Source organism: Nyctibius grandis, chromosome 18, assembly GCF_013368605.1.
Source record: "Nyctibius grandis isolate bNycGra1 chromosome 18, bNycGra1.pri, whole genome shotgun sequence".
NCBI classification, from domain to species: Eukaryota; Metazoa; Chordata; class Aves; order Nyctibiiformes; family Nyctibiidae; genus Nyctibius; species Nyctibius grandis.
Genome location: NC_090675.1, coordinates 9,672,104 through 9,696,854, shown reverse-complemented (window position 1 = coordinate 9,696,854; position 24,751 = coordinate 9,672,104). Strand labels below are relative to the sequence as shown.

General features: G+C 49.3%; 1 protein-coding gene across 1 annotated transcript; it reads right to left on the bottom strand.

The window, feature by feature from the left end:
* Positions 1-1,627: 1,627 nt before the first annotated feature.
* DHRS11 (dehydrogenase/reductase 11) lies at positions 1,628-24,719 on the bottom strand. The gene is made up of 7 exons (XM_068415747.1): positions 24,588-24,719; positions 12,920-13,129; positions 7,328-7,422; positions 6,739-6,868; positions 5,989-6,081; positions 5,262-5,327; positions 1,628-4,296 (listed from the first exon to the last, which is right to left on the bottom strand). The coding sequence occupies exons 1-7, from the start codon at positions 24,717-24,719 to the stop codon at positions 4,255-4,257; spliced, it is 768 nt and encodes a 255-aa protein (XP_068271848.1). The 3' UTR covers positions 1,628-4,254.
* Between the last annotated feature and the right edge of the window lie 32 nt (positions 24,720-24,751).

Sequence of the window (24,751 nt, the reverse complement as noted above, 5' to 3'; positions counted from 1 at the left end):
GCCTCCACTGCCAGGACCTTAATTAACCAGAAAAACAGCTTTTAACCACTTCATTAGGGCACCTCACAAAGACTGGGGTGAGGGGCTGCATCCCACAGACCCCAGCCCAAACAACCGGCACCAGCCAGGTCCAGCAGCAGAAGCGCTGGTGCTTTGGGAGGTCCTGGCCCTGGCCTAGCCCAGAGATTTCTGATATTAAACAAATGAGTGTTTGAACAGCAGTTACCCCAGGGAGGGGGGATTTCTCTCTGAGCTCGCTCCCAAAGGCCGTGTGTGCTCAGGCGGGCTGTAAAACGCCCGGACAATGGAAACTGTCCAAACAGCATCTGATCGGCTGGAACTGCTCGTTCCAAAGGTGACAGCCCGGCGTATTTGCCACCTAGGGACGGTGATTGCAACGTGCTTCTCTCAACACAGGCAGAAAGGGCTCTGAGAGCATCGCCCCGCGTGCTGCCAGGGGGCCTGACTCGCTCCAAACCTCTAACTTTACACCAAAATGCTGCTCTTCTAATTATATCTATCTTTTAATTTCATAAATGGGTAGACAAGGGGCAGGCAAACAGGGAATCAGGTCATTCACAGCACTAGGTTTAGGGCTTCCAAGGGTTTACCCCTCAGGCAAACACGCCTGCGTGGGCCATGGGGGACAAACCACCACGACATTATTTTAAAAGAGTTTTGCACAGAGAACCAAAAGTGTTTCAGTCCTTCTCTATACTGCTAGTCTGAAGCATTCACAAGTTATATCAGGCCTCAAAAATATAATGAAATTGTTTTTTGCAGCTTCAGAGATCTCAAGTGAAATCGTATTTCTCCTGCTGCTTACCACAGCTAACTTTGTTCATGGTTCCTCCCCTCCAAAAAAATAAGAGCTGAGACTAGTCCCCCGAGATCACATAATCTACCAGGTAAAACTGCTGTACCTCCAGCAAACATGTTAACATAACTGATGATATATACTATATACAACAAAAAAAAAAGCACGAGAATAAGAAAAAAACATGGGTTTAATTCTACAAATGCTCTCTACCTACTTACAAGGTATCCAAAATATCTGCCTCAAATCCAGCAACAGCAGCCAACTCAGCTAGTCATTAGTTATTTGCAAAAACCTTCTATTTCAGTGACAGCAAACCTGAGCTCAGGAGTGTGCCTCTGCGCTTGGACAAGCTGAAAGGGGACTGGGGAATAAAAACACCTTCAGTCAACGATGAGGATAATCTGTCTTGCTTTGAGGCAAGCACGAGAGACTGAAAGAATTCAATATCCAAGTCCGAGTAGCAACAGCAGCTCATCCCTTGCATAGTTTAGTCAAACCCAGCCGTGCCCAGCAGCCTACCTGGGGATTTCAGCGAACCCCTGCAGAGTGCAGCTTCATTTGAACAAGGATGGGCGAGTCCAACCTCCACAGCTTATCCGTGAGACAACTGGATGCTATTCTGCTCGAGAAAGCACTTATGGTTTTTCTCATGAAGAACGAAAACCACGCGTTTGTTTGAACTCTTCACAAAAGAAAGGTTTAGCTGTGAACAGTAAAAAGGATGTTAGGTTTTAATACAAAAACTACAACATACACAACAAAAGAACCACAGTGTGCCTCTCTTTTTATTCTTTATTTTACAGTTCACAATTAGAAACCTACGGATAAATTACACAGTTCACCCTCCTGTTTGGGGTTTTTAAACGCCTCAGAGTCATGCTGCCAGTCCCATCTCATCCCGGGAAGATGGCTCAAGGTGCCACCAGGTCACACGAGGCAGAGAGGCCAAACAATCCGTGCCAAACCCCTCCACAGGCCGCACTTCACGTGGGAAGTTAATGGGCAGCAGGAATTATCCCCTAAAAACACATTTGAAATGGAAAAATATACTGGATATCATTTCAAGGTTATTTTATAGATTTGCAAGTGTTGCAAATGTTCTTGGGGGAAAAAAAACAGACTTCCAGGGCTGCAGGTCAGCCAGGTTGTATTTGCAGGGAGCAACTACCCAGACTGGCCCTTCTTCAAGGCCTTGCATCTTAAGCAATTCTCTCCAAAGCCTTTTACAGAGCAGAAAGATAAGTTAGGTCCCTCCTCAGTCCTGCATTTCAACATCTGCTTAACTTTGTACACAGTTGTGCCGCCAATTCAGATGTTTCACCAGTGCTACCCACAACCCTGCTCATTTTTTTTCTGCTCAGAAGTTCCTAATTTCTCAAATTTTTTTTTTCTTGGCCTTTTAACTTAGATCTAACCCAACGCCGCGGGTGAAACCCAGCTCTGTGCAAAGAACCCACACAAAGCCACAGCCTTGGCAAGGTGCGAGACTGCACCATGGGGCGTGAATTTCACTCACAGGCAGTTAAAAGGCCAAACCTAGAGATGAGGCTACGCGTACTTGCCAGTAGAAACTGGTGTCAGACAAGGAATGGACAGAACACACCATGAGCGAGTATTTATAAAGAGAAAAAAAGGGCAAATTGCCTTTGTTTTGCCATTATGAAGGAATGTTTTACCAGTTTTCTCCTTGTATCCTTCTACAGTTGCTCACCTTTGGCACAAGGAATTCTATGTATCACAAGATTTAATTAATAATAATACTTCATATCAACACTCAGCACTTACATAGCGCTTCTCATATTCAAAGTGCTTTACAAAAGTTTGTGAGTCCTCACAACACCCCTGTGAGGTAGGTAAGTATTATTATTCCCATTTTACAGATGGGGAAACTGAGGCAGAGAGGTAAAGTGGCTTGCCCAAGGCTTATAGGGAGTTGAAACTCATGACGTAGTAGCCCAGTTCTGGTCTCCCTTATGGCAGTGTAACACAGATGAACTCCCACAGAGCTATACTGGTGTAAGCAAAACAATCCAACCCAAGTTCCTCTGGCTCCCAAGCCTCTGCTCTGATCAACTGACCATACCTGCTCCACCGAAACCAACGGTTCGCCTTCCGAAACACTACACAAAGTCCAGAGCACAGCAGGAGTGAGTCTGCAACCTTAAGGCAACACGTACGTTAACAGCTCCATAGCTCTGCAGCAAATTGGACTACACACACACGTGTTCCTGCCACGCTGCAAGAGTCTTAAGACAACTCAAGTGGTCTCCAGCTCTGCATGTATCAGCTTTGAGGCTGATTCTCTTCTCCCTTAAGTTAGAATAAACCCAGAGCAAAACAGCGGGGCTGCACCAGTGTAGAACTAGTACGAGATCTGAACCAGACCTTTTACCTGCTGCTTCATAGGCAAATGCCCCTACTAATATCTTTTCATTTCGGACAGCTTCGGCATGGTTCATTTCACTCTCTCTCTCTGAGTTTGTATCTCTGCATATGAACAAACTTTCAACATTTCCACCTCATCAGCACCAGCATTTAAAGAGCACCATACATCTTTCTAAGACTGAGCAATATTTCCAGAAAATTGTCAATGCATGCAAATATCACACACAAAAACATCAAGAGTGCTGGGAGATGATACCAAGGGTAGAGGTGATCACAAGACAGCACACATTTAGCTTTTATTAAAAATACCAAACAACTCACTCTTACTGTAACTATGCCACTTAGATGATCATTCTAACCTGCAGAAGTACAGGTACTTTTCCTTCAACTATTTACCTATCTACCTAGAAAGAAAGAGAAATAGCAAGCACACACATTTATACTTCCTCAAACCTGGCAGGTGTGATTCATGTGAATGGGAAAGGAGAGTTTGGGGAGGTGGGTGAGATTGTACACTGGGTTTAGGGCAGTGGAGTACAAAAGAAGTAGAAAATACCACATGCATCATTATCATCAGTAATCAATCTGATGAAAATAAACCCCAAAATTAGATGGATTCATGTATGACATCCGCGGAAAATCTCAAACCCTAAGCACACTGAGGCTGGCAAACATCTTGTGCCACTTCACCTATGTCCAGACACAGCGCCAGCAAATCAGATCAAACAAACCTTGAAAAGAAAGCAAAAGGAAGAATAAACCAGCCTGGAGATAACAATCTTCCACAAACCACTTCCCTGCATTACTTTCAAATACATTTTACTCTTAGGCAGTTTCAGAAAGGAGTGGGGGAGAAGAAACCCACTACCATTTTTTTTAAACTGGCTCAGCACCAGCACCAGCTCAGAGAGAGGGAGAGAAAAATAATTCTTCAAACATGATCCTTGGTACTTGATTAAACCGTTGCTAGCCAGCCGACGAAACCCTGAATTGCCAGAGGGTTCGAAGTGGAGTGGATACACGGTGCTGCTCACAGTCCTCTTCATTTGCTATGATATCTGCTCCGTGGGCCTCATCTGTATGTCTCCAATCTAGAAGAGACCAACATAGGATTTTACTGAAGCCCATTTTAAATCCTGCACTGGGCGCTTCCGTGCTGCACCATTGCAGTGGTAAGCTGCACGTGAAGAAAGTTCCTGTGACTAGAAATGAGCCTGGTAAGTGAGATACTAGAAAGAAATAAAGGCGAATGTGACTGCTCTGCCTTTAGGGGAAGGGATAAAAGCACAAACACGCCCAGAAAAGAGCGCAAGATGACGCTGCTTACAAACTCTCGAGGTTCAAGCCTTTAGTTTGGTCCTGCTCACGGAGGGTCAAGCCAAAGCACTGCTTGATCAGCCACGGGCAGGACGTTTTAACCTCTTAAGACAAGGCCAGCTATCACTACTGATCCAACGTCGAGATGGCCATGTCTTGCTCCAGAGGAGCAGAGTTCACGCGAGGGGCTGCTAAACCTCTCACGAACAAAGTTTGCTTTTGCAACAGGAACTTTTATGTTGCATACGCTAAACTTTGACACTGCTCCTGCCTCCTCCTGGCTCCAGCTCAAAGCTGGTCACTTATTTCTTGTGTCACAGAAGGGAAGTCCCTCTGGCAGCACAAGCACCTCGCACCACCCAGCACTTGGCAGGATCAGGCCCAACACGTCATTTAGCAGCTGGTAGGATCTGACCCTGCTGCAAGACTGTCAACAAATCTGAGATGGCACCATCCAAAAAAAAGGGCAAAACATGCCCATATCCCTCCCGTTCCCCCTTCTTCTTGCAGTCCTCCTCTGGGGTCAGAGCAGCCCTTGCTGCAGCCCGAGCAGTGCAGTCCCACAGCTGCCAGAAGGGAAGCACAAACACGCGTGGCCCCTGCTAACCCCCAGCCCAGGCTCCGTTCAGCTCACAGCTGATATGGAGGGCGCAGGGGTGATCAGCAAACATCAGGGCAGCAGTTGCCCTCTCCGCCTTCAGCCAGCACCGCAGAGTCCTCCAACCCAACCACAGCCTACCTGTACATGAGGTGGGGCGCTGAGGACATATATGACAGCATTAGCCATATCTTCAGCTTTGAGACACTGGAAAGATAAGGAAGATTCGTAATCAAAGGGCACCTCGGGAAGTTAACCACAAGATTGCTTCTTTCCTAACCATCAATAATGAGTTTCGACAGTGTCACTGGGGCATGTCAAAAAGATGCAAGCAAGCAGGAAAAAAAATAATCCATTAAAAAATTAACAAAGGACGTGTCTGGTGCTGATAACTCTCCATTTGCTGTGAATAATCTTACTGCTGGCACAGGAATTCTGCCAGGTCAGGCATTGCCATCCTTATCAAAAACCACCAGAGAAGCACAAGAAATCCTGTGCTAGCCACCTGCAAGACAACACGCTCTCACATTTCTTCTTGTGCAGGCATGTTTGCTTATTACATCTTCTCTCCCATAAAGGAGTCACAGCCTGCCAAATGTCAAAGCTGACTGATATTTATTTACAGGAACATCAAAATAAAAGGAAAAATATAGGGAGTTGGAAACTGAACCTGAATGAAAATCTACATAGTGTGTAAATATCAGTGCAAAATCTGAGGTTTGAGTGCTGGGACTTTAGGGATGCTGATTACATCCTGGAAAGCACTGGGCACCCTGCAGAACTAGTTCCTTGTGCTACTAGTCAGGAGAGAGGCTGTTAAACTATCATCAGAGCCACTTCCCTCTGTTTCCGTTTCTTCATGTCCTACCCGAATGCTCTCATAGGTTGCAGCAGCTCTCTCGGGGTCATTATCATGAAGTTTAAAAGCAAATCCCGTTTCCACCAGTCCTGGAGAAATACACTGGAAAAAAGCAGAGCACATCCTAATAGGATTTGTAATTGTCCTTCAAAGAAGAATAAAAAAAAAAAAAAAAAAGGAGAGAAAAATTTTTAGCACTGAAAAAGCCAAAAAAACCCATCCCCCTTTCTATTGTTCTACTTCCCCACCCTTTTTCTAGGGGAATAGTTTGAGAGAGCAGGATTTGCCTTAATGACTGTTGTGGCAGGTACCTCTGGGGAACCGCTGGTGGGTACTTTCCTCTCCATGCCCCAAAGGGACAGAGAAAACGATAGAAAAGCTGGCAATACAAATTAACGCCTGGACACATCACTTCTGGGATGCAAGCTCTGCATGAGAGCAAAGAGCCCAGCTGACTGCCTCCCTCTGCTGTCACGAGCCCCTCTCGCTCCTGGACAAGCAGCTGCCCACTTTGTGCACCGAAAAAGTTTATTCCCTGACACAGCTCATTGCTGCTGTGCCTTCTGCCCCCTGCCTCTCTCTGTCTGGGACAGAGAGGTGGCCAGGGACAGTTGGCCACAGGACTTGAACGTTCCCAGTGTGCTGAGCACTGGTTTTGCATTTCCTTGCCTGTTTTCCAAAGGGAAAAACTCTGCCCCATAAAGCCTGCCCACTCCCTACCACCCACAAAAGAGGAGAGAAGGAGCCCCCAGTACTCACTGTAGCTCGTATATGGGTCTTTGCTTCTCTGAGTTCTTGCCTCAGCCCCTCCGTGAGGGCTGTAACTGCGTACTTGGTGGCACTGTAAAAATGCACCACCGACTGTGGCACAACGCTGTGGCCGTTCATGCTGAGGAGAGAGCAGAAAGGACAGTGCTGAGAGGTGGGGAGGGAAGCGGAGTCCTGAGAAGGAACCAACAGGATATTCAAACCAACGTAACGAACACAGAAAGAGATGCCAACGTGGTGGCTGCGTGAGGAACTCCCTTGTCCTGTGGGGAATGAACACCACCAGAGGCTCCTCTCCACACTGCTGTTTTCTGGAGCTGGTCAAGAAGCTTCAGTCTTCAACCTTGCACCTTCACAAGTGGTTGGCATTATCCTTTTCTCCCTGGTTTGGTCTTTCTTGCATTTAGACCAGCAGAAGTTAAAAAAAGTGGTTTGAAAATCAACCATCTCAGTCCTTGGAAAACCCCTGCTTGGGCACCGTCAGCCCACTCCAAGGTTAAAGTTCCACCACTCAAATCCTCTCTGCAAGGCAGGGAGGTGGAAGCACACGTGGCTGATCCCACATTCCCCCTCTGTGTACCTGTTAATGTTAATAATATGCCCATCATCGATGTTTCTCTCTTTCATGGACTGGTAGGCCTCTCGGGTGCAGATGCTCACAGCCATCACGTTGACCTGAGGGAAGAGAAAAAAAAGAAGAAACTAAGACCAGCAGCCTGGCACCCTTTGACTGATCCCTGTACACCCAAAGCCAGGGATGCAGGTTACAGTCACGGACCCACGGCAATTCCTGCAAACACCAACAGAGGGAAATGCACAGATGCACACCCCGTCCTCGGGGCTGCAGTAACAAGGGGTTTGGGCAGGGGAGGCACAGCCAGCCAGTTCTGTGAGACAGCCTTGGCCTCTGCCAGAAATAAATGAACTTAATTGTTTTACAGACAAGAGTGAGGGTAGAGTGCAAGGTAAGGGAGAATAAACCCACTTCCCCACAGTCAGCACTCTGTCCAGGAGACAAAGTTGTTTATTTTGTACAGCACTGAGCACACTGGAGTCTGGGCAGCTGACAGGACACTAACAGCAGGTAATTAGGTCAGCCAGTTAACGAGGAAATCCCCAGATATTGCCTGTCAGAGAGCCAGGCGCTCAGAGGCACTGCAAGCCACATAGCCAGCAAAGAGCTTCCCGTGCACAAACGAAGCCAAAGATCACATCGTGCCACAGGGAGGGCCAGAGTGGGCAAGTAACCCTGCAGATATGAAAGCCACTGGTCTGTCACACTGCACGCCGACGTTTTCCTCAGCCCTAACTGGATAAGCCAAGGAAGAAAGGACACGGGAACTTATCCAGTCCTTCAGCACAGGATCCAGAGCTTTCCAGGCTCTCACTCTCTGGACCAGCACTGCCCAGCACGCTGTGGCTCGGTTAAACACAAGTTGTATCACGTCTGCAACGTGCCACCATTAACGCGCAGATGCCTTGAGCGTTTGCTGACCATAAAACACAAAGTTTCAGGAAGATGGAGATATGGAAATTCCCCCAGCTGGAGTACAAATTTGAGAGGTGTAATTACTGAGCAGCACACAAAGGACAAGAGGGGTCAGCTGAAGGACCTTCTGGTCACTGCTTTTGTCTCGGTCGTTATTTCTATTCATTACTAGAGGCCATGCTTACGAGTTTTTGTCTTGGCAATAGATAAATAGCATGTTTATCTGATCTTGGAGTACCCAGGCAACACAACAAGTAGAGTCACCGTCCTCATCCCAGTGCACTTTGGTTGAGCAGAGTCACTGCCGGATATCTCAGTCACCATACCTGGAACTACAGATAAATTCCCTGGCACCAGGTTGAAGATTTACCTTGGCTATGCAAGAAAGAAAGTTAGCAGACATGTCAGCAGAAGTGGCACTGTACAACCACCTCAGCGCTGGAGCGAAGCCCAGAGCAGGCAGGGCACCTCAAGGCTTTTGGATTTCACAGTAAGAAGGTCAAGGAAAGCGGGAGGAACCCACTCCAGTCTGATATATTAACCAAGTCCTTTCAGATACAGATCTTGGCAACTGTTAGTATGAAAAGCCTTCACAACAAAACACATCCCTGCTTCTCTCCCTGCCCCAGGACACTCTGAACCCACCAGCCATGACGACTTTGGTGCAGTCACTGCCTGGCTCCACTCCCTCTCCATAGGCCACTAGAGGGTAACATCAGCCCAAAGCCTGCGCCCGCACTCTGGCGCCGTGACTCACGCTGAGCCATCCTTCCTTGCGTGGGTAGAGTCACAACGGTGTGACAACTACTGACAAAGCAAGATACTACTCAACAGCCACATGGGAAAGTCCAGAGCCCGTACGATAAGACACTCTGGTACAACAAAACAACTGTCTGGAAGGCAGCTGAGCTGGGATTGCCTCGCTGCCTTTTCCCAACAGGATTTTTGGGTGAAATCCCATTTCAAAATGTGGAACAGGCACTCAGGAACCTAAAAACATGCCTGGAAAACGAGCAAGTCTTAGGGCTGCATCACTTTGAGACACAATCTAAAGGCCGTTGTCACAAATATCCACGCAAGATGTTTTTCAGCCTCGTTCCTATTTTAAGAACAAAAGGTTCAAAGGTCCCTTAGCAAAGATGGCCAACACATCTGTGCTCTGCCTTTGCACCACACGCTGCACAAGGCAGCCGGTCCGTGACTGCCACGTGCGTGTGCTAATGCAACAGAAACAATGAAGGCACATTTTCCAGTAATTAATGAGTTCCAATTGCCAGGTTGGGAGAACATAAAAGATCCTGTTCCTGGAAGCGCTGAGCATTTCACTTCCCAGAATCAGCCTTTTCTAAGGCATCAACCTGAGTATCCCAGCTCCTAAGCACGTATAAAAACGCAGGTTACAGAAAACATCTCTCTGCACAGATGGTATATAAAAGCAAGGAGAACAAAGCCTCGCCACTCAATGAATAATGCCAAGAAGAATCAAACCCATTTAGTGTCTAGAGGAGCGAGAGGATGTGTGCTGCAGTCCGTTGTGCCCTGAACAGTGCAAATGGAAAGTGCAGCTTGAATTCCTGGCTGTAAAGGTCAGTAGGTAAAACGTGAAGGAGCTGTTCAAATCCCAGAGCCTGGAGTCAGTGTGTACACAGCACCCAGCCCCGGCTGCTCCCGTGCGGATCGGGGACGGCTGGAGGACTTTGCTCCAGCCTCATGTCAAGCACAACCTCACAAACACGTAGAGAGAAATGGGGGAAGCTGTGAACCAAAAGATGAGGGGCTCAGGATCTGCCTGCGATAACACTGGCACACACCGAATGCGCTGGCTGGCAGCGCTGGGCTCTGTGCTGCTGTAAAGCAACGGAGATGTAATTCCCAACGTGAGACTCCTGCAGCCCAGGGAGATGCAGCTCCCCCTTGGGAACAAATACCAGACAATAAGGAATCGGAACATTAAAAAAAGAGGAGGGATAAGTAAATGGTAACAAGTTTTCGACTGTTAGATGTAGAGCAAGAAATTTTATGGAATAGGCATACTGAGAGGGGAGTCTGGAGGGAGACAGAGCCTCAAAGCTCACAAAAAATGCACAGAAACAAAAACTGATTTAGCAAAAAAAGAAAAAAATACCTTTAATTTAAGGCCCTAATGCCTCCTAAATCGATAGATCAATGGCTGTTTAGAAACTTCCCCTGTCTTGCAGCCCAGAAATACACTGAAACTCTCCAACAGCATCTCTCAAACTGTGCTGCTCACTAACACCTTCCTCCAAGGGACCTTCAGCAGAAGCCTCCCTGCTCCTGCTCAACTCTGCAAAGCCCAACGGCCCGTGAAAGGCGCTGGCAATCTTCCCCCGTCCTGACCCTCCGAGAGCTTCAGAGGATGCAGGAGAAACGGGCCTGGCGAGTGTCTCCCTGGGGCTGGTGTGCCACAGCGGGGAGAGCTGTCACTGCAGATCCCTCCCCAAACCCCGCTGCCACGCCGGCGCCTGCGCAGCCACGGCACGCTTGGAGAGAGAGATTTCTAAGCAGGGAGGTCACAGCCACAAAACTGGGGACACACAGCTAAAGGAAAAACCCTGAGCTGTTTCTACTGCTTACCAGCAGGCTAAAACCCGAAACCTAGGCTTGGCAGGCTGCCTGGGCTGAGGTGGGTGAAGCATTCGGCTCTGGAGGGTCCCAGGGCTTCACCTTCACATTAAAGGTGCATTCAGACAATGACACACAAGCCAAGAGCAAACCCACCAGCTCCTGGGAAGCTGATGAGAGGAAAAAAAATCTGCCAGTATATGAAAAAAAGCTTGGGTGTCTCAGTCTGGTCCCAGTGCTACAACAGCATTTTTGCCAAGCAAATGAGAGCAGATACAACCATACAGATCACCTCTGGGAATAAAATATTCCCCCAGCCTGGTTTCCTAATGCTGGCCCTGGGGAGCCACCACCATGCCTCTCCTCCCACCCCATCCGTCGCCCCGAAGCAGCTCCAAAGGGTGCACACAGCAGCACCCACAAGGAGGGGGACCCCACATTCTCCCAACCCCATGTCAGGCCACTGTAAATACCAACACAGGAGTGTCTCACACAGAACAATCCCCGTTCCAAAATCTTGCTCCCTAAAACTGGTGGAAGGTGAGACAAAGGGAGCACTCCCACCTGAGCAGCCAGGGAAGGGAGCATGGAGAGGGGAAGGGCCTTCAGCTGGCAAAAGCCACGCGTGTCCCCCAGCCTGCCCACCTGCCAAAGAACAGAAGGTCAGAGGATAAAGAGAAACGAGGACCAAGGACACGCAGCGTCCACGGAGGCATCCACACAAGATGTGATGACAGCGACCAGGCCAAGGAGTTTACAAGGCACAGGTGACCCGCAGGGCCAGGCTCGCAGCGAGACAATGCTGGGAAGTGCCCTGCTTTACGCCAGCTCAGCCTCAGCTACACTTCACTTAATTTTCTTTAAAGACTCCATGGCAACTGGGAATGGGGAGATGTGGCTGTGCAGTGACCCAGGCTGGGCAACCCACAAAAGCCTGGCTGGGCAGACAAAGCTGAGCTGAGCTTGCTTTGGCTGCAGTCAGAGCAGCCAGCAGACGGGCCAAAATCCTAACAAGAACTTAATTAGCCAGGATATGGCAGTTCTTGCCCTGGCAGCAGGAGTCTGAGGCCTCGATGTGCCTCTCTGTTTTGCTTTACACAGCCCCTGAATCTGCTGCTGGATGAACAGTCAGCGGCTGCCGCAGGAGCCGACAGATCCCGGCTCACTCCGCTGTCAGAAGTTGTAGCCTGAAGCCTACAGCTTCGAGCAGCTTTTCAAATAGACATGTTTTTTTCCTTCACTAGAACAAGCTCTCACAGCTGCTGGAGATGCTGCAAGGTTTACTCAAAGCCAGGAGTTCAACTCTTCTTCCTATGAGGATGATGCTTTCATGCACAAAAGCAGGTAGTATAGGAGAGGAAAATCACCTTCATGAAAAGCTCCTGTTTCAGCATCTCACCAGCCAGAGCTGCAGGAAGGCCAGTACAAAAGGGCCATTGCAAGGTCACACAAACTGGCCCAGCGTCCCGCAGCCGTGACTGCCACTGTGCAGAAAAGGGCCATCACATAATGACAGAAGATGGAGAAGTCCCCAAAAGATGTACAGCAGCACCTCAGGACAGCAACACCCAGGGAGAAGCGCTGCTAGTAAATGGCATGGACCATCTGCACCCGCTCCCAGCTCAGCATATGAAATTGCCTTGCTCACATACAGCTCTAACCAGATTATGGGCAGAAAATGAAGCTATAAAGACAAAAAGCATTACAGCTTTCTAAGCCAAAAAGAATCCGCCCATTTTACAACCCACTGCTACAACTAACAGGATTAGCTGCAAAAGCCAGTGCTGGGCATTCAATTTCCTATTTTATTGAAGAAAAAAAGAAAAGCGAGGCTCATCCCCCTTTAGAAAACCATTGAGCTAAAGGAAAAAATGCTACTGAAGGTATTGAGTGTTGTCATACTCCAAGGTGAAGGCATGAGGCTCAGCAGTACGAGATGTCTTTCCACTTCCCAGTCAGCAAACCCGGGCCATGCCAGAGCCGGATGGGAAGCAGATCCTCAGCTCTGCACACGTGAAATAAGTAGATGGGGACAACAGTGCTGGTGGCCAGAAGAAATAAAAATCTAGCACTGTTTCTGCTCTCCCAGTTCCTACTCACGTCTATCATCGTCCTCCAGCCCTCCGTCTTCCCCGAGAGCAGGGGCTCCGGGCGAGCCAGCCCCGCGTTGTTGATGCAGACATCAACTCCTTGATGAAGGGTCTTGATGGCGGAGAACATCGACAGGATCTCCTCTTCGTTGGAGAGATCGCACTTGTACGGGATGAGGGTCCCCGGGTAGCCGGCACTCTGGCATTCAGCTGCCAATTTCTAGGGAGGAGAAAGGAAGGAAGAAGACAGCCATCAGTCTCCTCTCCTTGTGGAGCAGCTTATCCAGCCAGTTGCTTAAAAACACACCCCAGGGCTACCAAAACACAGCAGCTTCCCAGCGAGCCCGTCTTAAGAGCAGGCATTGGGGAAGAATCATTGTAAATGTTAATTAAGAAGAAAGAAATATCGATATACTGAGTCTGAGCCCTTCTGCCTTTAAGTTATTAAACTTGAGGACACACTCTGTGCTCATCCATCACCCCAGGCAACACAGGTCGAGGTGAGCATGTCCTGGCAAAATACAAATAAATACCGTGGTGGCACCAGGCTGCAAGCCTGCCACACGGACAAAGGCCGTGGCAATCGCGTGCCTGACAATTCCTCGTTAGCCATTACCAAAAATTATTCCAAGCATCCAGATCTTTTATAAGACTAGATGATATAAAGGAAATGAAAGGCCAAGAGCTGTTGCTGGCCACATGCGTTAATGATGCGGCAGCCACCGCCCCAAATCCTCTGGAGGTTGCCCTTTACCCCGATGCTAATGAGAAGCAGCATCTCATCTCTGATGTGTCATATCAGCGACAGCGAGAGCTTCCAGCGCGAGGCGAGAGCCACGTGATGTCTGGTTTCTGTGCAGAGATGGACTCTGGCTACAAACGTCCACCGAATCACTCCAACGCCATCGCCCGCAGCGGTTTCACCAACGTGACATTTCAGAGGGTGCAATAAAGCTGCTCTCCTGCCAGAGGCAGCTTTCCCACTCCTCCCGGCTCCTCCCTGCATACCAAGGACTGCAATTCACAGTGTTCATAAAAGGAGGAGTGAGGCCCAGCACAGGAGTCCCCTGGCTGGAGGCAGAGGACAGCAGGATGGTGATTGCACATAAAGGCGGCTGCAGAACATCCCGGCCCCAGCTGAGCACCTGGGACCACCCAAAACACCACCAGGAAGCTGGCACTGGAGGGATGCTGACTTTTTTCATTTGCTATGAGGTACAGCATCACCTCACAGATGGACCCAGCCCCTCCTGGCCCTCCAGGAAGTCACATGGAGAAATCCCTACACTTTGGAGAAGGCAGATGCTGAAACCAGCCCCACCATCTGTGCTGACACAGGGAGGAGCCTGGAGAGCCACGCTGGCCTCGGTCATGGCTCGCTCTAATGAAAGCAGTGACAAACCAGAGCATGGAAGGTGTCTTTCTCCCCAGGGAAGCTAGCAAGCCCCAGGGTCCCCTGTCCCTTTCACTTAGCAGAGCTGGTCTTTCGGTGGCTGCTGCAGGGGCAGACTTGCCCCCCAAAACACCCAGCATCAGTGACATTCGCAGAGTTTGTCAGCCAGTCTGATGTCCACATTCTGAACCGTACCTCTCTGTACCCTCCCAGGGCTGCTTTCACTTTGCTAAACATGCAATCTTGTTGATTATGTGCTGATAATAGTAGAAAAATACATACTTTTTAAAGATCAGAGTACACACTTGAGAAAACAGTCAGGGGAAAAATCTGCAAGAGCAGCATTTAGAAAATTAAAAGCAGAATGAAGGGCTGCTGGAAGGTGCTAAACCACCCCAGGGACAGGGCCTTGTTCCTGCAAAGATACAGGAGGGAAAAATGGGCAAGGGGCCCTCAGCCACGTTCTTCACAACCTGGCACCAAGGTGACAGCTTCACAGCTCTCTCCACCCCAAACCAAGCACTCCACTAAGGGATCCATCCCATTCAGTATTTGCTTGTAAAGTACCACAGCTCATGTCTGGCACTTTTTCTTCCTAGTTCACCAGGTTATGGCCAGGAGTATGGTCTTACACGCAGGGCACCCATCACGTCCTGAGGCTGAGCATCATGTGCACCCCCGAGCTGCGGGGAGGGCAGGAACCCGTCCAGCCGAACTCAGCCCTGCTGAACTCCTGTCAACACCAGTGATTTTAAAAGATGAGAAATACAAGTGTGAGGGATTGGGATGAATCTCCCAAAAGAGGACTTGTGCCAGGAGAGCTGTCTGGAAGGAAGAAGGGCCCATCAGCATGGATGGGAAAGGACAGACAAGCTCATCTACAGCCTGGAGGGAAACGCCGTGCTTAATATCTCCGTTTCCACGCTCAGCTGTCACTTTTCACTGCTCAGTGAAACCTTTCACTGCTCAGTACAGCTCCTCAATGGAGGCAGGCAGCGTCTAAACACCACGGGCTGCAGCACAGCAACCCAGATGAAGGAGCAGATGAAACAAGGGGTGCTCAGGACAGCAGTGGCTGTCGTGGTGGAGCTGCCCATCCTGTTTTCCCAGTCAATCTCTTTAGCTTATGTCTTAGCTACACCAAGAGAAAGATCTTTCTCACTCAGAGAAAGGCTTCTCTTCCACAACTGACCAGAGAAATCAAATATCTCTCAAGACCCTTCTTTTCCTCTCTGGTGTCTCGCCGCCTCAAACAAGGCTCGACATGGATCCTTTCATCTCTCAGGCTACACTTGTGTTAAGAAATTCTCTTTGAAAATGAAGTGCCAAACACCACTGACATCCAGGTGGAGCTGAACGTGCTTCAACCATCTATAGATAAAGAGTCATCACAGGCTCTTCAAAGAAACATCAACTGCGGGCAAGTTGGCAAGAGAAGACTTACGTAAATCAACGCTCTGAATTAGGGAGCTTGCAATATTTTTTAGAGCATCCGTTACGTCACTCAATTAATGCTCATTCCACTTTAGGCACACCACATGCACAAGAGAAATAAAAAAAAAAAAGAAAAAAGCTGTTTTTCCAGATTTCGTAAGCAATTTGAGAGTGACCACGTAATGCAACACTAATACAGATGAGGGCCAGAGCACCTCCAGCAGCTGGAGATTTGAAACAAGACTTGAGCACCCCTGTACCACACTGTTATCACTGGATGCTTGGAAATGGACAGCACGGTGCTATAGCTACTGGCACAAACTGGGATAATGCACATGAAGAAGAAATAGGTACCCTGTGTGTTAAAACATTTAACCTGGAGCCATCCACTGCCATGGATGCAAGCCCTCACCCTTGTAATTCTGATACGCTACCCAGCATGAACACAGTACATGGGTTCTGCAACACCCATGAAGGACCAGCCTTCCACAAAGGGCACTGAAACTACCCATGGGGTATAACAAGCCAATACAGCGGGACGTACTCGAGACACGGGCTGTGATGTGCCTCGCTTAGACACCAATTGTTCTACCTCAGCTTCCAGTGGTGTTGGATGAATGAATGAGCAAACAAAAAAACCCACCTAGTACCTACCTACATGTAAATAAGACAAAGAATACCTGGTCATGCTGCTTACTATGTACTATTTATCTGTCTGCTTTGAAAGCTCTAAAAGGATGCCTCGCATTTATGGGATGTTTTCCTTATGTTAAGAATACATCAGTTCTCCCAAGAAGGGGTTAATGCTCTTTGTGCATGCGACACTTGGAAAGGGCACAGTGCCATGCATTTAGATTCAGTCTTGGTAAAATGGTTTTACAAAACTAATTGATATAAACATTTAAAGGGACTCTTAAGGAGAGGAAAAAAAGCAAAGAGTCACGTAGGGCTTTATTTGGCAAAGTACCATGTTAACTTCAGACACATTTAGTTCAGAGAGATTAAAGCCAGAAGAAACCATTAGGTACTTTTTAATCTAACCTGCCATTCAACACAGGTACTTGCATCCTACTGATTTAGCTTGTGCTTAAATACACAGCTGTACCAAGAAACCAACTGGAAAGAAACCAAAGTCACCCCAATTACTTTTGCTATCTAAAGGAAATGAAGGAGAAAAATCCTAACGAACAGCATCACAGTTGTGAAAGAAAACTGGGGGCTTACAAATCCTTTCATTTTCCTGATTGGCAAGTTTTGAAGCTTCTTTTAATTAAGATTTAATACCAGTGCAACAGCATAATAGAGGAAGAGAGATATAGTGAATAAAGCACTAGACTGGGGTTTATTTCCATAGTGTGCTCTGTGACCACGGGCAAGATTCAGAGCTGTTTCCCCATCTGTAAAACGGAGATCATCCCATTGAGCCCCTTCCTAGAGCCGCCGGGTACCTGGGGCTTTTTGCCCGCATGCGATCCAAGGATGAGTATCACTTCACATTTCTTCCAGTTCCTTTTGCCTGGCTCCACATAGGAGTCTAAAAGGAGTTTTCAAATGATAAAGCAGTAAAGTGATTCTCCTTCCCTCTCATGAGCTTTAAATTGATGCTTTTCGCTGATTGTTTGCTGATCACCGCTCCTCAGACCCATGTCTGTTCCAGGACAGAAGGCAGAGCAGTGGGGATGGGAAAGCTCAGAAAAAAAGGTTTAAATGGAAAAAGCAATGTGCAGTACTCAGCTGGGGGCACCAATACCAAAAGCTAGTACAGACGAAGAAGGACTACTACCAGTTTCAGACCATTTACCTGAAGTGCATCTCAAGTACAGGCTGCCTGATCAGGAAGACTGAATTTTTCACACTGCTCCAGAAACCCATCACCTCTTGGCACAGGCAAAGGAAAATAACTTATCAAAACTTGGACAAAATTTATGTATTTTTTTTCACTCTATATCATCTTGAATGTACTGACTTTACAGTCCTTGCAAAGACTCACAGGCGGCACGCAAAATCGGCACTCATATAATAAATAACCCAGAAAAATCACACCTCATTTTGTGGAAGAGAAAGGAATAAAACCCTGGGGAACCTCTTGGACTTATTTGCTGTTTATCAGCTTCCAGCAGCGAGAAGCAGACTGTGGAGAGGCATCTAAGGGGTAACAGTCCCAGGCAGGTAGTCATGACCATGGCCATCATCAGGGCTACAGAGCACAGCACGGCATGGCAGCCCTCCCTCCTCCGGGCTCCACACACCCGTGGTGCTGCCACAATTTATGATACCCTCCAGAGACAGCATAAAATTACATCTTGGCATATCCCCGGCATCAGCTGTGGGACATCTCCTGGATGCTATCCAGGCTCTGGACACTGAACATCAACGCGGTACCTGCCCTTCGCCCAGCAGACCTGGCCCACAGGCTCCGTAGGGGCCAAGCAGCATCTCCTGCCCACCTCCTGCCCGTGGGTGCAGCGAGGCCCAAGGGACCCACTCCGCTGGTTTCATCCCAGGCACTGAAGCCAGACTCCCTGCCAAACAGGGGTCTGGGTGAGTGGTCGTGTCTCCCCAGTACTGGTAATGACCCTCCCAGACTGCTCCAGACTCACGCCGCTTTCTTCCAAGCCCTCTCTGCTCCCTGCACTTTCTCAGTAGTTAAACATCCAAGATTATTTTTTCCTAGCTCACTCAATTTTACATTTCCAGCATCACACACACAAGCCAAATCGCCCCATTTACGCTGCCCTGAACGTCCCTGCTACCTTAAAGCATTCAAGCCATCGCTCCTTACGTCAAGGTTGAAAGCACTTGGGTTTTTTTTTACTGCTTGCTCAGATCACGTTGCTACGGGCTGGCGTGGGGGAGGAGGAAATACGCTGCTCCGACGATGACAGCTCATTAGAGCAATATCTCTTCTTATTCTGAGGTATGACTATCCTAAAACATCACAGGCGCCTGCCTGCTCTTCAGCTCCAACATGCATCAAGCAGGTCCTGCTGTCCTCAGGAGTGCTCCCTACTCTCACCCACACGGGACGATGCTATACTCGGTTATAATGTACGTTATTTAGGGTGGGCAGAAAAAGAACCCCACCACATTTCCAAAATCCCAGAAAAGGCTCAGTTATTACTTATTTTTAAGGCTGCGAGCGTGACATACCTGGTCTCGCTGCTCTATTGCAAAGCCAAAGGGAACAGAAGAGAAGCAGAGAAGGGGAGAGGCTGCAATAAGACATTTTTAAAGCACATTTTGGGGGGAAGGAGGATGAATCCAACCTGGTTTAAAAGCAACTCTTCCCCCACGGGCCTCCTGAGCTTCAAGGCTGAGGAAAACCATTGGGACAGCGAAGCATTTGTTCCCACCACCCAGGACAGCAATTACGGGATCTCTTTTGTATTTATCGGGAAAGGATCTGGTCAGGGACAAGCAGCAATAAAAGCACCTCAGAGGCCTTGAGTACCGACCATCCCCGAGGCAAGGCCTTTCCCAACCACAACACAAGCCCTTCCAGAGGCCAAGGAGATTCTGAAGGTCATTCATTTACACAGGACAGTGCCTTGGCATTATCCTGCCTGAAGCTGCTCCTCCCGCCTTAAAAAAGTAATTCATCGGGCTGCCACGCAGCCCAGCAGCTCCGCAGCTGCGCGCTGGGAGAGCGACGGCGCCGGGGGAAGAGGAGATGGGGAGCAACACGGTCCACGTTTGGGGACAGCGGCTCATCCACCCTCAGCACAGGGAAGACGGGAGCTGCAGAGCCTGCAGGCAGCCTTGGCCAGGCTGCCGGGCACCACAGTTCACGCCTCTCACGTTCAGCCACCAGCACGTTGCTTTAAGTCACAAGAGCGAGACAAAGGCACAGAGGTGAAACCTGTGTTTTCGGGCATGCCCTGCTGTGAGGCAGAGGGACAGCCCCACCACGGACACCCATCACTGCAGGGACACCCACAGCTCGACCCCCAGGCAGACATCCACAGAGGGAAGCCAAAATTTGAACCAGTTGACTTCTGAGCCATCAACGTGATTTGCACACAACGTAATTAAATTCCACACTCAGGTACTAGGAAGCAATTTAGACATTAATTAACGGCCTTGGAACACTGCAGGGGTCGAGAGCCTCCCCTGCGCCTCACGGCGTGGGCAGCGATCGGTGGCAGGGACCGCAGAGGGCTGCTGGGGATGCTCAGCTCCCACGAGGAAGGCTCGGCTGCTTCTTCCTCCTCCCACACCACCACGGCGCTGCTTGATGAAGAGAGCACTAACCTCGTCGGAGATTGGACAGCTCGGAGCTGCAATCAATAGCTCAGCTTATCAAAGGCTATTCCTTGAGCAAGATCTAACCTTGGCAATGCAGTCCCTGGTTATAAATGTTACCTTTGATCAATAACTGTCACAAATGCATTAGAATTAATCGGTTAAACCTTGTATTTTACACCACATTTATTGCTTCCTGCACAGCTCGCTCTCCACACCCCAACAAAGAAAAAAAGTGGTTTTTTTTAGAACAGGTCACCCATGATTAGATCCTTTTCCAAGTGATGAATTAACAACACTTGGAAGGCGTTGGAGAAAATAAAATAAAATTAAAAAAAAAAAAAAAAATCACAAAATCAGGGACAGATGCTCCTGGCCACCCTACAACAAGGTATGAAAGGAGTGAACGAGCTGCTGGAAGATTTCTAGCAAAACTGAGTGCAGCAGCATCAGGGGCTGCCTGACCCGAAGCGGGACTGCCCCAACTGGAGCTTCTCCCGTCAGCGATGGCCCCGGCCACGCAGCTACAATGCAGCACGGATCCAGGGCTCCGACACCAGGGCCAGAGAGAGAACTCCTGCCAGCACCTTTGCTGTTCTCTACAAATATAAATATAAAAATACATGAAATTAAATTTTATTATTAAAGAAGACTGTAATACCAAGCAGTAACTGCAAACTCTTTGGAAACAGCTCCCTGTCTCGTACCTTCCTGTGCTCCAAAAGAAAAGCACTGAGTACCTCGATGCCTTTACTGTGCCTCTGAGGAAGACCCTACATTCACCACAAACCCTCCCAGCTCTTCCCCCATCCCTGGGGCAGAACATTGCAAAATAAAACTTATGCATCACGCTGAATAAAAGACCAGAGAGTGGTTTGCCAGTTGGGGGGGAAACATTTTGTCCCGTGCATGGGGAAACTCTCTCCCTTTTTTGTGCTGCTGCAAGAGGTCAGACACTAAATACAAATTTCTGGAAAACATCAGGAAGAAGGAAGTTGAAGGACCTTGTAGGGAAGCCACCAAAAGTGATACTCTGCCTTTCGTCTGCAGGACGGAGTGACTGCAGCTCAGCCTGCTACCGCGTACCAGCTAAGCTGTGGCACGTCGTTAAACCACAGCAAGACCTTGCAGGCTGGAGACCCGAGTGATCAGCGAGGGGGGTCCCCATGAAGGTGATCTTCTCACAGGGAGCAGCTTCCACCAAAGCTTGCTCTTCCAAGCTAAAAACTCTTGGCTAATTCATGCAATTAAATGAGTACCTCTGCGCTTCTCATTTAAAACAAGCTTTCAACCCAATTATCTCCTGGCATGGAAAAGTGACAAAAGGAAAATCAAACCCAATTTTGAAACAACAGCACCGAAGTCACCCAGAGCACTAACTCAAGACAAGTCAAGTGCGTGGCTTTTCTACAGAGCCAGTGGAACAAAAAAAAAAAAAAGAGACTTTTGCAGGTTCTGTAAGCCATTAACATTTTTATTTCAAAAGTCAAATAAAGAGCACTGGAGTCATGACACGGGTTTAATACCAAAACCGCAACTTTGCAATTCCTTTATTATCTTGCCTCAAGCCCTTATCTGATTTTCCAAGAGATTAAGAAATCTTGACAGAGCATTTATTGCCCGAGTTAAATTCCCCACAAGACAACATACTCTTTCAGTCACCAGTTTACAGTAGGTTATAAAAGGACCATATAGAGTGGTTCCAGCCACTTTGCCTGAAAATGGATGACCAGTGCACAGCATTAATGAAACATATGCTTTTGTGCTACAAAGTGAGCGCTGTATTCCTGGTTTTAAACAATACTGTTTGCACTCTTTCCATTTCAAGCTGCCTTGATTTATTTTTTGGGTTCGCTCCTCTGTACACCATTATCCACAGCGGCATTCAGAGAATTATTCCATTTTATACAGCAACAAGATTTGTCCTGCAGCAATTACAGCCGCGATGCTCTAACCACTCCTTTATTCACATCTGGCCACACCAAGCACTCGGCTCCTTCATATTTCTCTCTTCTCCTCCCTCCACCACCGTGCTCCAGCCCTGAACACCAGCGCCGTTCCCCCCATCCTGCCCCTTACGCGTGAGCCGCTCTCCCACAATCAGCGCATCCTTCGAATCCCCACCGAGGCTTCCCGCGAGGATGCCGTCCTCCAGCTCCCGACCAACGACGACTTGGAAAATCAGCAGCCGGAGATAACAGATGAGTGTAACTTGTGGATAGATCTGGTTATACAATAACTAATCAAGGTAACGACACACTCGCAGAGCGCCGATGGCACAGACCTTCTCCTTGCCTTCCTACTGCCCCGAGCATCCGAAGCCCCTCCAGCAGGCTGGAGCCCCACCAGCAGCACCCAAGACAGGGTCTGGCTGCATCACCCGCCGTGGCAGTCGCAGCACGGTCATCCCCTGCACGCCAACGCCAACTCCTGCTCCTCGAGATGGCTTCTTACAGCCATGGCCAAAGTCCCAAGTCCCAGCGTGAGCTCAACAGCCTGAAGCCTGAATATCTTCCTCCTTTTTTTTTTGTTTAAAGAAAAAAACCTCGAGGTGAAGCTCCTGGAGGGAAGCTTAGTTATCATAAACAGCTCTGCTCCAAAGGCTTGGCAGGAGTCGGTGAGAAGCCTCCTCTGTGCCAACACAAGCGTCCCTGGCAGCCAGTCCGAGGTGATGGACCTGTTCCTGGCGCGACCCTGGAGCACCTCGCGCTCCACCACCTTCCCTTCCCCGAGCGAACAGAACCGCTGGGATTTTCTTCCTCTTTAAGGAAACAGGCTTCGCAATAAATAAAACCAGAACAGCAACAGAGCAAAACACAGTCCAGACACCTACCCAAACAAATGACCGTGCGCTGCAAACACAGTGGGGGAAAGAAGGAAGCAGGGACAAACACGAGCCGCGGTGCTAAACACAAGGGTTTGAAACACGACAGTAACGAGAGATGTGGAAGCTGCCAAATCGCATTGCTCCGTACACGTGCACACCATACACCCAGCCAAATCACCTACATAAAATGCGACTGCATTTTGTGCAGATTCAAATAAAAAGGCAAAACCTTTAAAAGGCTACTCTGTCTTAAATCTGTACTGTGTTTTTGATGGAAAAGTGTCAGAGAGGAAGGCTTTCAGGCTTCAGAAAGGAGGGAAACTCCTCTGTAGCACCGAAGGAAAATATAAGTGGCACTGATTTTCTTTACCAAAGAAAATCAAAAGATTTCAAAAGAAAATCCAAAGAAAGGGCAATATTGGAAATGACGATATTAGAAAAGGCTTTTCTGTCCGTTTTGGAGGGGAATGGGAAGCAATGGCATCCTTTACAGCATCCTTTACCTGGTACCGTGAGGCTACAACAGCCTCATGAAGCCAGGCTGTGGAAGCGCACGTGGGAAAGCTCGGCTTTCCCTGTAAACCGCAGCATCAAAACGTCGGGAAGCCCAAAATTAGCAGCAAGCCCCAAAGGACAGTTAAATAAGTCACGTTGGTGTATTTTCTGCTCTCTGCAAGTGGTGTCTCTCTGATTCACGATGAAGAATGGGAAAAGTTTTGTTTCTCCCGAGTGTTTCTTTATTTAACCCCACTGCTCAGCAGCACCAGCAATGTCGTGCCTTGTTTTACATGATTTTTCAGACAATTTATTCTTGGTGAGTCCTTAGCACCTTTGCTAAGGAAACACAAGCACTGGATGTTCGTACAGATCTCCTTTGGCTCGGCAGGCACCAATCAACCAAGATGACATTATTTAAGGTGGCTATAACTTTTTTCCTCCCTCAGAGGACTCGTCTTAAAAAGTAAACAGGCTTTAGCTCATGCCATTGCGAGGTAAAGCCTACAAATGCCTCTTGACTACAAAAAAGGATCCCACAGGAACTATTTCTTTTAAGCATCTTTATTTTTAAGCCAATGTCATGAGGTTTTTGACTTAGCTCTAGAGATGCTCGTCATAGGGGTAAACAACACGTTAAGGACCAAAACCCTATTTTAACATTAACCCATAAGAGCGTCCCGTGTCCTGAAGGCCAGCTGCAGCCAGACAGCACGTTACGTCCCACACGGAGCGGGGTTTAATGAGCCCTTCGATACTTCACAGCCGACACCCGCAGAGCACGGGATGCTATTTTTAACCCCGGTAAGAGGTAGCTCTAAAACCCCCAAACCTGAACCTGCTCCTCGGGCAACTTCCAACCGGCCGGCCCTGCGCCCCCGGGTTCGGGAGAGCCCCAGGAGGCTCCGGGGAGGCGCCCAGCCAGGGCAGCCCCCGCACCACCGGTCCCCGGCCCTGCCCTCCAGCTGCGGGAGCCCGGCCCGCGGGGACCGGCCTGGGGGCGGCGGTGGGACCCGGGCCCGGCGGCCGGCACGGCCCGGGGACGCTCCGGCACCAGCCCCCGCCCGCAGCCCGGCCCTCGGCGGAGCCCCGGCCCGGCGCGCCCCCGCCTCACACCGCCCGCGGGCCCGGCCCCCCGCCCCGCTGCCGGGAGCGCCCCCGCCCCGGCGAGGCCTCGCGGGGAGGCGGCAGCGGCGCGGCCGAGGCCCGCCCGTGGGACGCCCCCGCCGCGGGGCTGCCCGCGCCCCGGCCCCGGCCGAAAGGTGCCCCCGGCCCCCGCCCCGGTACCTCGATCTTGTCGACGCTGCGGGCGCACCCCACCACCTTCATGCCGTGCTGCACCAGCGCCCGCGCCACGGCCGCGCCGATGCCCACCGAGGCGCCGGTGACCAGCGCGACGCGCCCGGTCCAGCGCTCCATGGCCCCGGCCCGGCCCCGCCGCCGCCGCCGCC

Excerpts from the sequence above, each read along its gene's own strand:
- DHRS11 (XM_068415747.1), bottom strand. The coding sequence starts at position 24,719 with ATGGAGCGCTGGACCGGGCGCGTCGCGCTGGTCACCGGCGCCTCGGTG. Across the intron at positions 6,869-7,327 it reads CATATTATTAACATTAACAG|CATGAACGGCCACAGCGTTG; the intron begins GTACACAGAGGG and ends CTCTCTCCTCAG. Across the intron at positions 6,082-6,738 it reads AGACCCATATACGAGCTACA|TGTATTTCTCCAGGACTGGT; the intron begins GTGAGTACTGGG and ends GCTTTTTTCCAG.